Genomic DNA, 15852 nt, shown 5'->3' with positions numbered 1-15852 from the left:
CAAGCTCTCTCTTCACAGTGTTTCCCACCCCCCATTATTTGCAATTCTGGGATTTCCTGTTAAAGCTAGTACAGACTTTCATCTACAATTTTCAAGAACAGGCAGAAAATTACAAATCTCCAATCTTCTCCCCTATACTGGAGAGGGCTCTCTGGAAGGATAAAGTCAGAAGAAGGGAGAACTAGGAAGCCCAGCGGGTTCAAACTCACACAGAACCACTTTCAATACAGAGCCTTTATTTCCACCGCTTGTTAACGCTGTTTAGATCCTATGCTGAAACCTACTGCTGTCCAGACTTGAAATCTGCATTGTTTGCGGACATTTTCTTGAGCCCTCATCCCATTTACCATTCAAAACCAAAAACAAAGCAAAACCGAAAAGTCTCAGTCCTCATGACCTCACACACAAAAAAGATTCCCTTATAATCTTATCAATTTCTGCCCATTTAAAAACATAACTGTTTCTAAAATTGCACTTTTGGGAAAAACTTTTATGAAAAGTGGATGATTATGAACCAAGTCGCAAAATTCCTGTGCCTGTCCATGCTCACAGCATCATTATAAGAATCTTTTTCATCCGCAGAGAGCACACCCAGAACAGAATTTGCCATTCTGTTTAATGATTCTCTGTCAGAGAAAAACTGATGTGGTTAGTAAAGCGTGTGGAACTTAAGCTCAATTACATCCAAGTCTAATGTTCCTAGAAATCACACAATGCTTAGTGACTATCAATCTCCAAAATCAATCTATTACTGACTAAACAGAGATTACCGGAGGGTGTCTCACAGGATGGAAAGTCAGATGACTTACCTTGTGCAAAGGGAGTACAAGGAACGCTCCTCCCCCACTCGCTTCTATGATTATGGCAACGAATCTGGGATTGACAGCACAAAAGGAACTATCCCAGGTCACTCGAGAAACCCGGATATCATCGTAACACTGGTCATTTTTCACCGCCTGTCCAAATACATGGCGAAACTTGCTCTGTCGTACCACTCGCCTCATCGTGTCTGTGGGAGAACAAAAAGTATATTAAAATCATGCCCCTGAGTGAAAGCTTTACTTTTACAAATGAAAAGCTGAAAAATAACAGAATGGTATGGCATTTTGTCTGCTCTTCTAATATGTAGCCAAATAGCAAATCCAAATTTCCTTTAGCAGCACGTAGCCAGAGAAAACTGCAAAATGTGTCAGGGCAAGAATGACAAAGAAATGAAAAATTCCTAACTCAAGATCCAGAAACAGCTCAACAGTTTTAATTTCAAGAGAAAGATCAAGGTAACGAATGAAGGGAAGTAGCAGGATACAAAATTAATGCACAGAAATCTCTGGCATTCCTATACACTAATGATGAAAAATCTGAAAGTGAAATCAGGAAAACACTCCCATTTACCATTGCAACAAAAAGAATGAAATATCTAGGAATAAACCTACCTAAGGAGACAAAAGACCTGTATGCAGAAAATTATAAGACACTGATGAAAGAAATTAAAGATGATACAAATAGATGGAGAGATATACCATGTTCTTGGATTGGAAGAATCAACATTGTGAAAATGATTGTACTACCCAAAGCAATCTACAGATTCAATGCAGTCCCTATCAAACTACCACTGGCATTTTTCACAGAACTAGAACAAAAAAATTTCACAATTTGTATGGAAACACAAAAGACCCCGAATAGCCAAAGCAATCTTGAGAACGAAAAATGGAGCTGGAGGAATCAGGCTCCCTGACTTCAGACTATACTACAAAGCTACAGTAATCAAGACGGTATGGTACTGGCACAAAAACAGAAAGATAGATCAATGGAACAGGATAGAAAGCCCAGAGATAAACCCACGCACATATGGTCACCTTATCTTTGATAAAGGAGGTAGGAATGTACAGTGGAGAAAGGACAGCCTCTTCAATAAGTGGTGCTGGGAAAATTGGACAGGTACATGTAAAAGTATGAGATTAGATCACTCCCTAACACCATACACAAAAATAAGCTCAAAATGGATTAAAGACCTAAATGTAAGGCCAGAAACTATCAAACTCTTAGAGGAAAACATAGGCAGAACACTCTATGACATAAATCACAGCAAGATCCTTTTTGACCCACCTCCTAGAGAAATGGAAATAAAAACAAAAATAAACAAATGGGACCTAATGAAACTTCAAAGCTTTTGCACAGCAAAGGAAACCATAAACACCACCAAAAGACAACCCTCAGAATGGGAGAAAATATTTGCAAATGAATCAACTGACAAAGGATTAATCTCCAAAATTTATAAGCAGCTCATGCAGCTCAATAACAAAAAAACAAACAACCCAATCCAAAAATGGGCAGAAGACCTAAATAGACATTTCTCCAAAGAAGATATACAGACTGCCAACAAACACAGGAAAGAATGCTCAACATCATTAATCATTAGAGAAATGCAAATCAAAACTACAATGAGATATCATCTCACACCAGTCAGAATGGCCATCATCAAAAAATCTACAAACAATAAATGCTGGAGAGGGTGTGGAGAAAAGGGAATACTCCTGCACTGCTGGTGGGAATGTGAATTGGTACAGCTACTATGGAGAACAGTATGGAGGTTCCTTAAAAAACTACAAATAGAACTACCACATGACCCAGCAATCCCACTACTGGGCATATACCCTGAGAAAAACATAATTCCAAAAGAGTCACATACCAAAATGTTCACTGAAGCTCTATTTACGATAGCCCGGAGATGGAGACAACCTAAGTGCCCATCATCGGATGAATGGATAAAGAAGATGTGGCACATATATACAAGGGAATATTACTCAGCCATAAAAAGAAACGAAATTGAGCTATTTGTAATGAGGGGGATAGACCTAGAGTCTGTCATACAGAGTGAAGTAACTCAGAAGGAGAAAGACAAATACCGTATGCTAACACATATATATGGAATTTAAGGAAAAAAATGTCATGAAGAACCTAGGGGTAAGACAGGAATAAGGACACAGACCTACTGGAGAATGGACTTGAGGATATGGGGAGGGGGAGGGGTGAGCTGTGACAAAGCGAGGGAGAGGCATGGACATACATACACTGCCAAGCGTGGGGTAGATAGCTAGTGGGAAGCAGCCGCATAGCACAGGGATATCAGCTTGGTGCTTTGTGACCGCGTGGAGGGGTGGGATGCGGAGGGTGGGAGGGAGGGAGATGCAAGAGGGAAGAGATATGGGAATATATGTATATGTATAACTGATTCACTTTGTTATAAAGCAGAAACTAACACACCATTGTAAAGCAATTATACTCCAATAAAGATGTAAAAAAAAAAAAAGAATGAAGGGAAATTAGCCTTTCAGAGTTGGGTGGGAATGGAAAGACAATCCACTCTAACCCGCCCTCCCCTTTTACAGATAAGGAAACTCCAAAGTGAAGTTATCTGACAGATCTGAAACTGAGGAATCCTTCCTCCCCCAAATTATGATATTGTGGCTTTTTCCTCAGTCTGCCAAGGCAATTTTTCCATTTTTCAGCTTTTTCTCCAGACATCAGCACTCTGGTCTGAGAGCGGAGACTGCTCACGAGCGTTTCCACAAGACCAACTACATGCAGTGGAGAATTCAGCACAAGCAAACCACCCTTGCCTTCAAGAGGCTTCCAACACAGGCAGGACAATCAGAGCAACTCGGAACCAAACTCCTGGTGCTGACTGCTACCAGAAGTCTGAATGCTACCATGGGACAAAAGCCAGGTCTTGGAAAAGAGTAGCAAAAATTTTAATGGAAAGTAGAGACGAGGATGACAAGTGGTCTGACGCTAGCACACTGGACCTCTTAAGAGAGCAAGAAGCGAAAAGCAAGGGGATGGGCTAAGAGGCTGTGATGGTGAACCGGGCCTGAGAAAGGCCTGTACTGATCCCGGCAGCGGCAGTGAGACAGAGGAACAGAAAAACTCAGGGAGCGTAACGGAAACCAGGATGTCAGAGCTGATCACTCACCACAGCCACTTCCCAAGTAAACCAGAGGGCCTAGGGGACAGGAAGTGACACCAAGCTGGTATTCCCAGGCTTCCTCATGGGTCATTTCGGACCCCAACTTCCACTGGGCTGTCCAACTGACATGTGCACTGACAGCGCTCAGGCTTTAGGATCAGCAGCCCCACCTGCCTGAGGTCTCCTGGGCTGCACCACAGCGTCCTTTTCCCGTCTGCTAATGCCAGGGCATTCTGTTCACGCAGGCTAGGGAGGAAGGAGCCATGAGAAAACACGAGTGGAGATGGAACACAGTCAAACCTTCACAGCTCAGCTGAAAACAAGTGCGCCTGATCCCCAAGGACAGGAGGGCTAACTAACACCTGTCCACTCATGCCAAACGGGACACATGTGGGGCTGCTGCTAATTCCTCCCCTTGAATTCCCTTCCTCGTGGCTCTGGGCCCACTGCTAAGCACAAAAGGAGAGAAGTTAGTTTTGCCAGTCTCCTTCTACCCTTTCAAGGCATGTGCAGAAGCGGCCTCTCTCCAAGCCTAGGGCGTGTGGCTGGGCTGAGGTGACAAAGCCTTGGCAGGCTGGTGAGCAGGCGTGTTCCTCAGCCCAGCTGCTGCCAGACCTTCCCAGCTGACCACCAGGACCAGAGGCTGAGAGCACCTGGTGGAGGAGACGGCAAATGACTTGCTTCCGCTTGGCCGGGGTCCTCCATGTGTGAAACAGTATGAATACTTCTCAAACTGGAGGAGATAAGACAGCTTCCATGAGGTGGTGAAAACCAAAAGAAAAGCACATCCACACAAAAGCCAATGTACAGCCAGCTGGTCTCAGGATCCATTTCCCTACCCGACCATCTGCACAAGTGAGCAGAAGCCGGAATCCCTGCCATTACCTTCCAGCAAGTGTTTCAAAAGTAAAGTTAACAAAGAAGAAGGGGGAATTACACCATATACCAAAGAGTTGATATCCTTCATATATAAAGTTTTTATAGATTCCAAACATGAAAATCCCAGCAGGAAATTACACAAAGTACATGAAGAGGTAATTTACAAAAGAAACACAAATGGCATTTTACCTCCACTCCTTCCTGAAATCCTAACAAAATGACAGGAAAGGAATAAAAGCTGGTATAAACACCAAAGGAAAAGCGAAAGGACACTGGAAAGGAGCCTACAAGAGAGCAACGTGACCACAAAACCGTGGAAGAGGAAAGCTGTCAGGCAAGTGTAACTGACAGAAGTGAGTGTTCTCCACTCAGCTGCGGTCTCAGGAGGAGCGGCTCACAGAAGGACACCAGGCCCACTGTGAAACCGCGGAGCACTCAGAAGGGAAACAGACGTGGGAGAGGGGCTGCAGGGAAAACTGACCAAAAACCTAATTAGGAGCAGCTAGACACCCAGCTCTGCTCCTGAGTGCTGCACCATCAGGGGCCACCCCTCACCCGTCCCAGAAGCCACAGGGCAGGCCCTGGACAGAACACCACCAGCACAGGTGAGCACGGGTACCAGCAGGTACCACACAGACGACCTGGTCCTGCACAGGGGAGCCTCCAGCCCTGTGTTCTGGAAGCTCCCAGAAGGCTGGCTGCCTGGCTGAGATAGCACCCGCCCTGCCCCACAGGAAGTCAGCCCTCACCACCCTCTGTAAGGCCCACCACCCACCCAGCCCCCCTACCCACACAGGCACTGGGGTCAGTTTTTTGGGGCCCACTAATCAATGTGAACGGACATTTGAGGAAGCCCTTCAACCTGAAAAATGGAGACAATCTTTCCTCTTCACTCAAATAGGCCAAGATACCATCTAATCTCACCAACAATATGAATATTAACATAAATATGGAAAGTGCTTTGAATGTCTTCACTGAAAGATATCACACAAATCTGCCGGCTGGTTGACACACCTTTAAAAGTCATTTCTGTATTACACAGAGTGACGTATGTTACACAAATTTTCATCTAACTACACGAAGTCAGAATGATAAACAGGTTCTTTTGCTACAACCATGGAGGACAGTTAGCTATAGAGCAGAGAGAGTGAGAAAAGCCGGGGCTCCCGGAGTGCTGTGCTGTCTGGGCCAGGCCATTCACATCCAAGGTCGAATGTGATCTGGGCTCAGCTGCCCACATGTGGCACAGCTGCTTTTGCTGCGCACAATAGAGAAAGGCAATTAAGAGGGCAGGCTCCAGAGTCAGGCAACCTTGTGAGTGAGAAGCACAGCTGTACCATTTACTTCCTGGCCGTGGTTCAGTAGGGCAAAGTCATAATCTCCTTAAGTGTCAGATTCTCTATCTGGAAAGGGGTACATTACATATAAAGTTAAAGTGATATTAAATGAGCACTTGCTAATGGGACTATAGCAGGAGATGATTTCGTTGAAGTACCCTGTCTGGTTAAAAACACATAACTAAATACACAATAAATGTCAGCTATTGTTATCATCCTAGTACTTAACATAAGGTAATCCAGATTCAAATCCCAGCTCTGCCACTAACCTTTACGAGCCTCCGTTTCCTCATCTATAAAATGAAGGGGATGATACCCATCATAAGAATTAAAAACAACATCTGACAACCCAGGTCCAGATGGCTTCACTGCTGAAGTCTATCAAATATTTAAAGAATTAATACCGGTTCTTCACCAATTTTTACAAAGAATAGACAGGAACAAATTTCCAAACAAATTTTATGAGGCCAGTATTACTCTGATACCAAAATCAGACAAAGACATCACAAGAAAACTAGACTAATATCTTTTATAAATATAGACACAAAAATCCCCAACAAAATACTAGCAGACCAAATCTAGCAACATATGAAAAGGATTATACACCATGACCAAGTGGGACTTATCCCACAATGCAAGGTTGGTGTGACATCTGAAAATCAATTAATGTAACATGTATCAATCAGATAAAAACCAAAAATCACATGATCATCTCACAGAAATCTGACAAAATCAGAACAAGGACAGACATATAGGCCAACGGAATAGAACTGAAAGCGCATAAATAAATTCATACATCTTTGGTCAAGCGATTTCGACAAGGGTACCAAAACCATTCAATGAGGGGAAAAATAAGTCTTTTCAACAAATGGTGCTGGGACCATTGAATAGCCACATACAGAAGAAGCTGGACCCTGACCTCACATCATATAAAATAATTAACTCAAAATTGATCAAAGATATAACTATAAGGGCTTAAAACTTTAAAACTCTTGGGAGAAAACATAGGAATAAATCTTCATGACCTTGGATCTGGCAAAGGATTCTTAGATATGACAGCAAAAGCACAAGCAACAAAATAAAAAGTGTACAAAATGGACCTCATCAAAATTAAAAACCTCTGTGCTTCAAAGTCACCATCAAGAAAGTGAAAAGACAACCCACAGAATGGGAGAAAATTTTTGTAAATCATATATCTGATAAGGCACTTGTATCTAGAATATATAAAAAATTCCTACAACTCGATAATAAAAAGACAAATAATCCAATTTAAAAATGAGCAAAGTACTTGAATAGATATCTTTCCAAAAAAGATACACAAACATCCAATAAGCACATGAAAAGGTGCTGGACATCTTTAGCCATTGGGGAAAGGTAAATCAAAACCACAATGAAGGGCTTCCCTGGTGGCGCAGCGGTTGAGAGGCCGCCTGCCGACGCAGGGGACACGGGTTCGTGCCCCGGTCCGGGAAGATCCCACATGCCGCGGAGGGGCTGGGCCCGTGAGCCATGGCCGCTGAGCCTGCGTGTCCGGAGCCTATGCTCCGCAACGGGAGAGGCCACGGCAGTGAGAGACCCGCGTACAGCAAAAAAAAAAAAAAAAAAAAAAAAAAAACCGCAATGAAATACCACTTCACACCCACTAGGATGGCTAATATCAGGCCAGAGAATAACAAGTACGGATGAGGATGCAGAGAAATCAGAACCCTCATACACTGGTAGCGGGAATGTAAAATGGTGCAGCTGCTTTGGAAAGCAGTCTGGTAGTTCTGAAACGATTAAACAGAGTAATGATGTGACCCTGAAATTCCACAACTAAGAATATACCCAAAAGAAATGAAAACAGGTATTCACACAAATACTTGTACAGGAATTTTCATAGCAGCGTATTCACAACAGCCAAAGGGTGAAAACAACCCATAGTTGGATATCCACTGGATGAACGGAAAAACAAAATGTGATATATCCACACAATGGGATGTTATTTGGCAATTAAAAAAAAAAAAAAAAGTCGGGGACGTCCCTGGAGGTCCAGTGGCTAAGACTCTGAGCTCCCAGTGCAGGGGGCCCGGGTTCGATCCCTGGTCAGGGAACTAGATCCCACATGCATGCTGCAACTAAGAGTTCGCACACCACAACTAAAGATTCTGCATGCCGCAACTAAAGAAACTGCATGACGCAACTAAGACCCAGCGCAGCCTAAATAAATATTTAAAAAATAAAATAAAATAAAGTACTTACTAATACATGCTACAACTTGGATAAACCTTGAAAATATTACGCTAAGAAGCTAATTACAAAAGTCTACATATTATGATTTCTATTCACACGAAAGCCCAGAATAGGCAAACCTAGAGACACAGAAAGTAAATTAGCAGTTGCTTGGAGGGGAGGAAGCGGTACTGCAGAATAGCAGGTTACAGCTAAAGAGCACAGGGTTTCTTTCCGAAGTGATGGAAATATTCTGTAATTTGTGGTGACAGTTGCACATATTTGTGAACAAATTAAAAAGCACTGATGTACACTTCAAGTAGGGTGAGTTGTATGGTATGTGAATTATACCTCAATAAAGCTGTTCTTTAAAAATCTGCAAAGTACCTAGCATAGAATCTGAAGCATAGTAATAGGCACTGTCCCATAAATGTCAACAATTGTTATTTAAGAGACTGCTAATAGGTTTCCCTACCCAAAGGGAGAAAACCCAAATCAATTTCCTACTGATTATGAGCCAAAAGTATGATTTTCACGTTAATGAACTAGTATCAGTTATCAAGGAACCTTTACAAAATTTTATGTTCTCCCACCTCAGTATGCTGTTTACTACAAAAAAAAAAACCCTCTTCTCAAGAAAGAGGCCTGCATTATCAAATGGTATTAGTGTTTCACCAATTTTTTAAACGCTTGGCTATAAATTTCCAAACGTCATATCATCAAACTTAGGCGTTCTTTTATTAAATATCTTGTTCCAAATTATACAACTAGAGTGTCCCCAAAACTAAAGCATTTTATAAAGAAATCTAATTTTCAGTTATATTAAAAGGAGTAAGTGAAAGAATCCTGAACTAATACATAGACACAAAGTCCAAGGATAGAGTACATTCAATTTTGTGGGGGTGGGGGGTGGCACACCCCAAGGCATGCATAACTTCCCCCACCAGGGATAGAACTCACGCCCCGTGCAGTGGAAACCTGGAGTCTTAACCACTGGACCACCAGGGAAGTTCTCAATTTTAAATGTCTTGTCAGAGTTCAACCTTGGAGAGGTTGCCTGCTCATTAGGTCTTTCAAGTACAAATTCTTCAAACTGCATAGGGACTTTTCTTAGCAATTATCACAGTAATAAAGGATCCTCGTAGTAATAAGGAGGGAGACAATGTAGCAATAAGTCATTCATTAAGCAAATGAAAGAAATGTTTACAAATTTCAAAATAAACTGATTTTAGAAAAAATGCAACGTGGTTTTTAATTTCCACAAAATGTTGGGAATTACAAACCCTACCCAAGGCCTTATAATAGGCCTGCCCAAATTTCCAATAAGACTGGGACTATTCTAGAATGGTTTTCTTTATAATAAAAACTGAGGTGTCTTTGAAAGACAATGTGAGAGCAGGTTGAGAGCACAGGCCCAACTCTGAAATGCTCTCTCTAAGATGTGGTTGAAACCTCAGTTTTAGAAACAAAGACACATGTCTCCTCTGCCCAAGTTTCTAGATGATACTGAAGGCCAAGCAAGAGTTAAGTCTTGATTGTCCAGCAGCCATCGTAGTAAACCTCTTTTTAGTTTATCTATCTTTTTTATAGTCACCATGCTGTACATTACATCTTATAACTGGAATTTTGTACCTTTAGACCCCTTCACCCATTTCATCCACCCCCCTAATCCACCACCTCTGGCAACCACCAAAATGTGCTGTCTTCATGAGTTTGGGTTTTGTTTTGTTTTTGTTTTCATTTTTAAGATTCAACATGTTAAGTGATATAGAGCAGCAGTCCCCAACCTTTTTTGGCACCAGGAACCGGTTTCATGGAAGACAATTTTTCCATGGACCAAGGTGAGATGGCGTGGCGGGGATGGCTCAGGCAGTAATGCGAGCCATGGGGAGCAGCAGATGAAGCTTCACTCGCTCGCCCACCACTCACCTCCTGCTGTGTGGCCTGATTCCTAACAGGCTGTGGACCCCTGATATATTGAAATGTTATTTGTCTTTCTCTATCTGACTTACTTCACTTAGGATAATGCCCTCAATATCCACCCATGTTGTCACAAATGGCGGGATTTCCTTCTTTTTAATGGCTGAATAATATTCCATCATACCACATTTTCCCATCCATTTATCTGTTAATGGACACTTAGGTTGTTTCCACTATCTTGGCTATTGTAAATAATACTGCAGTGAACACAGGGGTGCAGATATCTTTTCAAGACAGTGATTTAGTTTCCTTTGGATAAATACCCAGAAGTGGAATTGCTGGATCATATGGTAGCTCTATTTTTAATTTTTTGAGGAACCTCCATACCATTTTCCATAGTGGCTGCACCAATTTTACATTCCCACATAAATTTCTAATGAGTAGATAATATATTCTTGTTTTCTGCTCCAAATAAAGAAAATCTAAAAGCTGACTACCAAGATCCACAATACTTAGCAGCTCATCTAAGGAAACAAAAATGATTAAAATTTTCTTTACATGTTGGGTAAACATCTTAACCAAGAACAAGCTGTAAAAATAAGGTCTATGGTTTAAGGACTTATTTTATAAGCATCAGAGTAAAGTTTGATAAAAATCATTCTCAGAAGAAAATTTCCATCTTACAGTCAGTTGATCATCCTCAACCTCCAGGGGAGTGTGAAGGCATGCTTCTTATGGTACTGCCTAGTCAAGTTACAGAGAAAATTTATTGCACAGGCCATACAAGAAATGTGTTGGGTGTTGGGAGGGAAAACTGTAGACAAGACAGGGTGTTTACAATACTGTAATGGCACCAAATAAAATATACTCAAAACACCTGAATAAATGTTACTACCTTTTCTCTATTCTCTCTGTCTACTTCCATCAATCTCGTAAAAAATGACGACAATTTTGACATTTTCCTGTTTAAAGATTCCAGCAGATGCACTTCTATGGTTTGTATGAAAGGAAAAACATCCTGCTAGGAACACATACAGGAAAACCCCTACTAGCAGCAAAATCCTGCTCGGCACATTAGCTGAGACCATTCCAGGGCGTCAATTACTCAAGGACTCAGAAGGCTGAGCACGTCCCCTAGCCAGCAGCAACCACAGGAGACTCCAGAATGTCCCAATAGGGAAAGAACACATTCCCTCTAAGTTGATGCTTTTCTGGCCCTTTTTAATGTGGGAGAGATCGGACACGTTATTTAATAGAAAGTGGCAAGCAGGACAGCAGAGGAGGAAACAAATGTCCCGAAATCAGCTATTTAAATGGCAATGCCAACAGTTAAAAATTCTTTGTAAGAAGTTAGAAAGGTAATATGTAAGCCTACGTAGAAGACACATTCACAAGAAAGCAGACACCGAAAGCAAATACGGGAGGTGCTCTGATTAAATACAAAAATTCAACGTTCATCATTTCTGGATATGAGACGGCTGTGCTTTTTTTTGAATGTCCTTAAACAAAATTCATCAGTGACACTTGAAGAGTTCACCTAACAAATCATTTGTACTGCATCCAATTCCTTAGTTAACAGATTCATATATGAGATACTCAAGAAAAATACGCCTAATTTACCTACTTTAATAGAAGTTGTTTTACGAAGGAAGAAAAAAGACCGCATGCAACAATTTGCTTTATATAAAGCACAGCAGAAAGTCAGGTAGATACACAACATTCCTCATACACAGCAGCTAAGCCTGAAAGGTTTGCACTCCACTTAAGACAACTGACTGCAAGTATGGAACAGCCCTTATGTTGGTTCAATTTATCACGACACCAAGAATGGCGAAAGTAAAGGGTGAAAATTCACACTCATTATAGCCTTCCAAACGCTTTCATCCCATTATCCACCCAGGTACTAGGTTAAAATGCCAAGAAGGAGGCGTACCGACTCTAAGTGCACTTTGTTTCGACTCAAGAACCCATTATTATTTGGTTTTTAAACGTTTCTTGGAATGAAAAGACAAAGAAATGCAAGTCGGATTTACCAAGAAACATCCAGGCTGGGTCCTCACAGAAGCCTGGAGTAAAAAGGGTCACCAGTTCCGGACTTTCATTTTCAGCCCAGAGACACTGTGTGACTTGCCCAAAGATAAAGGACTTCGGAGAGAGACACGATGACCTCGAACCACAAAGTACGGAGCAATTCAACTTTTCACCGCCTGAACTTTCATACTTTTTCAGTGATAAACTCCACACACACATACAGTTTGGCTTTCCCACGTCAGCCAGTGATGCCTCTCAGAACCGCTCCATGGGGTGCTGCGTCCACAGCTCACAGTTCCACCTGGCCTGTGGGTGCCGTTTTTAAATAGGAAACTGCGCTTGGCTCACACTTTATACAATACACAAACTGGCTGTTCGCATTCAAATATGCTGAGACCAACGAGAGAGAGCATTAGCTGTGCCAAAGGAAACCAATCTTTGCTTCTGACTGAAAACCCTCAGGCTTAGGCCAGAGGCCTCTGTGCTCAACTGTCCAAGAGCCTGAACCGACATGCCTAAAAGGCTGGAATCAACACATCAAGAACAAGTTCTAAAAGGTGAGGTGCAACGGACAGGCTTTTACTCTTTTTAAAGCTTTCTAAGAAAAGGACTCGACTTTCACACTTTACAATTTTGTACTCATTTTAGGAACTGGTTACAAAAAGAAGTGGGGGCTGCCTGCCATCAACACAGGCACTCCCCGCTCCCCGATGACAGAGTGAGACGTGCAGCTCTGAGAGTGACTGCCGAAAACGCAGTCTGACAAGAGACCAAACGAGCTATGTAGGTACATCAAATCACCGCGAGGCCCACTTTAAATATCTTACAATTCGGTGTGTCAACTACACTCAGTAAGGCTGAAATTTAAAAAAAAAAAGAAATAAGCGTGACATGGACAGCAAAATAACAACAGATAAAGATCCTAAATACAGAAACCCAAAACCCTCAAATCCACTCTCTCACACTTGTATTAAAGAGAGACCCTTTACAACTAAAAGATGCCCAAAAAGGGCCTGGAACTCCCTTAAAATAAAGAAGAATGACACGACATGAATTTTACAGTTACTAACACATGAGATTACAAGGTTGTAGGGGTCATCTCTAGCTCTTCAATGACAGAGTTTTTTTTAACTACATTATCAAAGGAAGAGCAGATTTTTCAGAACATAATGTGTCAGGATGACATGTTTACAATCCCTCTATCTCCCAGTTTTCTGCTCATCACCAGCATCTTTATAAACACACCCACTATACCCCCCCCTGGAGCTTTGAGAAAGGACTGCTGAAGAAACCCCATCAGAGACAGCAGCAGGCATTGCCTGCCCAGACAACACGGTGGAACTGAGTAGAATCCTCTGAGCTGCTAACATCTCACTAAAGTGCCCCACAGGAGATCAGGCTCGGAAGCTCGACTCTGCCTCTCTCTTCAAAGAGCCAAATTAATCCCAAGAGCTCTCATCCCAACTGCAGAACTTTTACCGCCATGACTGGCCCAGCACTCTCACTTAAAAATTAATGACGAATGTGTTTCAAAATACTCTTTCTATACTGATGACCTACTTTTCTTATCAACAACTGGGGGAAAGCACACTGTGTACGACTGTTCAAACTTGCTAAGTCTGTTTCCACTACTTAGTCAGATGGAGTTTCTCTTGGAATAAAATTTTCATAATTCTTTGGCAATATACTTATACCAGGAAATGAAATTACTGGACTCCAAGATCTTTTTGTGGGTTTTTTTAAGGCATTTTTATGAAGACCCTCATAAGGCTAGCCATAGCAAAAGTAGCAATGTCAAAAAAACAGAGTAATCTCATTCAACTGAAGAATTTCTGTCTTCCCTTTTTTTTTTTTTTTTTTTGCGGTACGTGGGCCTCTCACTGTTGTGGCCTCTCCCGTTGCGGAGCACAGGCTCAGCGGCCATGACTCACGGGGCCAGCAGCTCCGCGGCATGTGGGATCCTCCTGGACTGGGGCACGAACCCGCGTCCCCTGCATCAGCAGGCGGACTCTCAACCACTGCGCCACCAGGGAAGCCCTGTCTTCCCTTTTTAATACCCTATACCCTGGGCAAGCAGTGATTAAATAAACATACTCCTGACCATATTTCAAGGGGAGGTAAGAGTAGGAATAACTCTGGCCTGGATGCAAGACTAGCTTATTCTGACACAGTCACCTAACCACTAAATCATTTTAGTCCTATGGTTGATTGTTTCTTCATCTATAAAATAGGAGAACTAAAATAAATTATTTCTAGGGTCCTATTATTAATATAATTATTATAGTCTAAAGCCTACAAATCTATAGAGAACGCTTCTTTCACTGGGATCCAGTTCACATCCCCTAACAAAACACACACAATTCAAGGAGAACGGAGTTTGCAGCACCCACGGGGTTATACACAAAACACATACAATCGACTGTGAATGCTGAAGAGGTCTTTAATCCCAGTCACTCATCACGCATTTATTCAACAACTATTTACTGAACTCTGACCGTGCGCCTGGCGTGATGCTAGACGCTGCAGATGCAATGGTGAGCAAGGAGATGGGCCCGGCTCTCACGAAGTTGACAGTCTCCAGGAGGAGACACCACAATCAATTATTCACACCAACGTCACTGTGCTGCTGCGACAAACACTGGGACACAGAAGTTCACGGGGGCAGGGAGTCAATACAGGACAAAGAACCACTTCTTAGGAGCAGCTCCCAAGAGCCTTCTCTTTACAAGTAGGGTGTCTGAAAAGAGCAAAAACATAGTGAAAATATTTAAATTACTTATTGTGCCTTTTCAGATTAATAACTGGATCTGTGGCTTCAAAATTAAGGTAGTTTGCCCACAGAGGTGCCCAGAGCTCGAAGGTAAACATATTTAACAGGGGCTTCCCTGGTGGCACAGTGGTTAAGAATCCACCTGCCAATGCAGGGGACATGGGTTTGAGCCCTGGTCCGGGAAGATCCCACATGCTGCAGAGCAACTAAGCCCGTGCGCCACAACTACTGAGCCTGCGCTCTAGAGCCCGTGAGCCACAACTACTGAGCCCACTTGCCACAGCTACTGAAGCCTGCGCGCCTAGAGCTCCTGCTCTGCAACAAGAGAAGCCCCCGCAATGAGAAGCCCGCACACCGCAACCAAGAGTAGCCCCCGCTCGCCGCAACTAGAAAAAGCCCGCACGCAGCAATGAAGACCCAACGCAGTCAAAAAATAACCATAAAACAAAAAACATATTGAACAGGCTATTTGAAAATGAAACTAACACTGTTTAAAATAAAAATGAATTTTCAGCCATCCTATAGAAAAAGCAGCAGTATACAGGCATACACAGCTCAACGATATTGCAGGTTTGGTTCCAGACCACCACAATAAAGCAAATCTCAAAATAAAGCGAGTCACAAGAAGTTTTTGGTTTCCCAGTGCATATAAAAGTTATGTTTACACTATACTGTAGCTATACACTATTAAGCGCACAATAGCATTATGCCTAAAAGAAATGTACACACCTTAATTT

At 42.3% G+C, this 15852-nt stretch overlaps 1 protein-coding gene across 5 annotated transcripts in view; it reads right to left on the bottom strand.

Moving 5' to 3' along the window:
• CORO1C (coronin 1C) overlaps window positions 1-15852 on the bottom strand; it is an 83754-nt gene that overhangs the window by 51728 nt on the left and 16174 nt on the right. For 3 of the 5 annotated variants that reach the window (XM_033837087.2, XM_033837088.2, XM_019950350.3), the window contains exon 2: window positions 810-1009. The exons of 1 other annotated variant lie outside the window; for it this stretch is intronic. In XM_033837087.2, coding sequence (XP_033692978.1) covers window positions 810-1009 — 200 coding nt within the window. Of the gene's footprint in view, window positions 1-809; window positions 1010-14840; window positions 15053-15852 lie in introns of those variants that run through there. One more of the 5 variants, XM_019950351.3, reaches the window with a different exon arrangement.

Source organism: Tursiops truncatus, chromosome 13 (genome assembly GCF_011762595.2).
Source record: "Tursiops truncatus isolate mTurTru1 chromosome 13, mTurTru1.mat.Y, whole genome shotgun sequence".
In the NCBI taxonomy this organism is placed as follows: domain Eukaryota; kingdom Metazoa; phylum Chordata; class Mammalia; order Artiodactyla; family Delphinidae; genus Tursiops; species Tursiops truncatus.
This window is presented reverse-complemented; position numbering and strand designations above follow the sequence as displayed.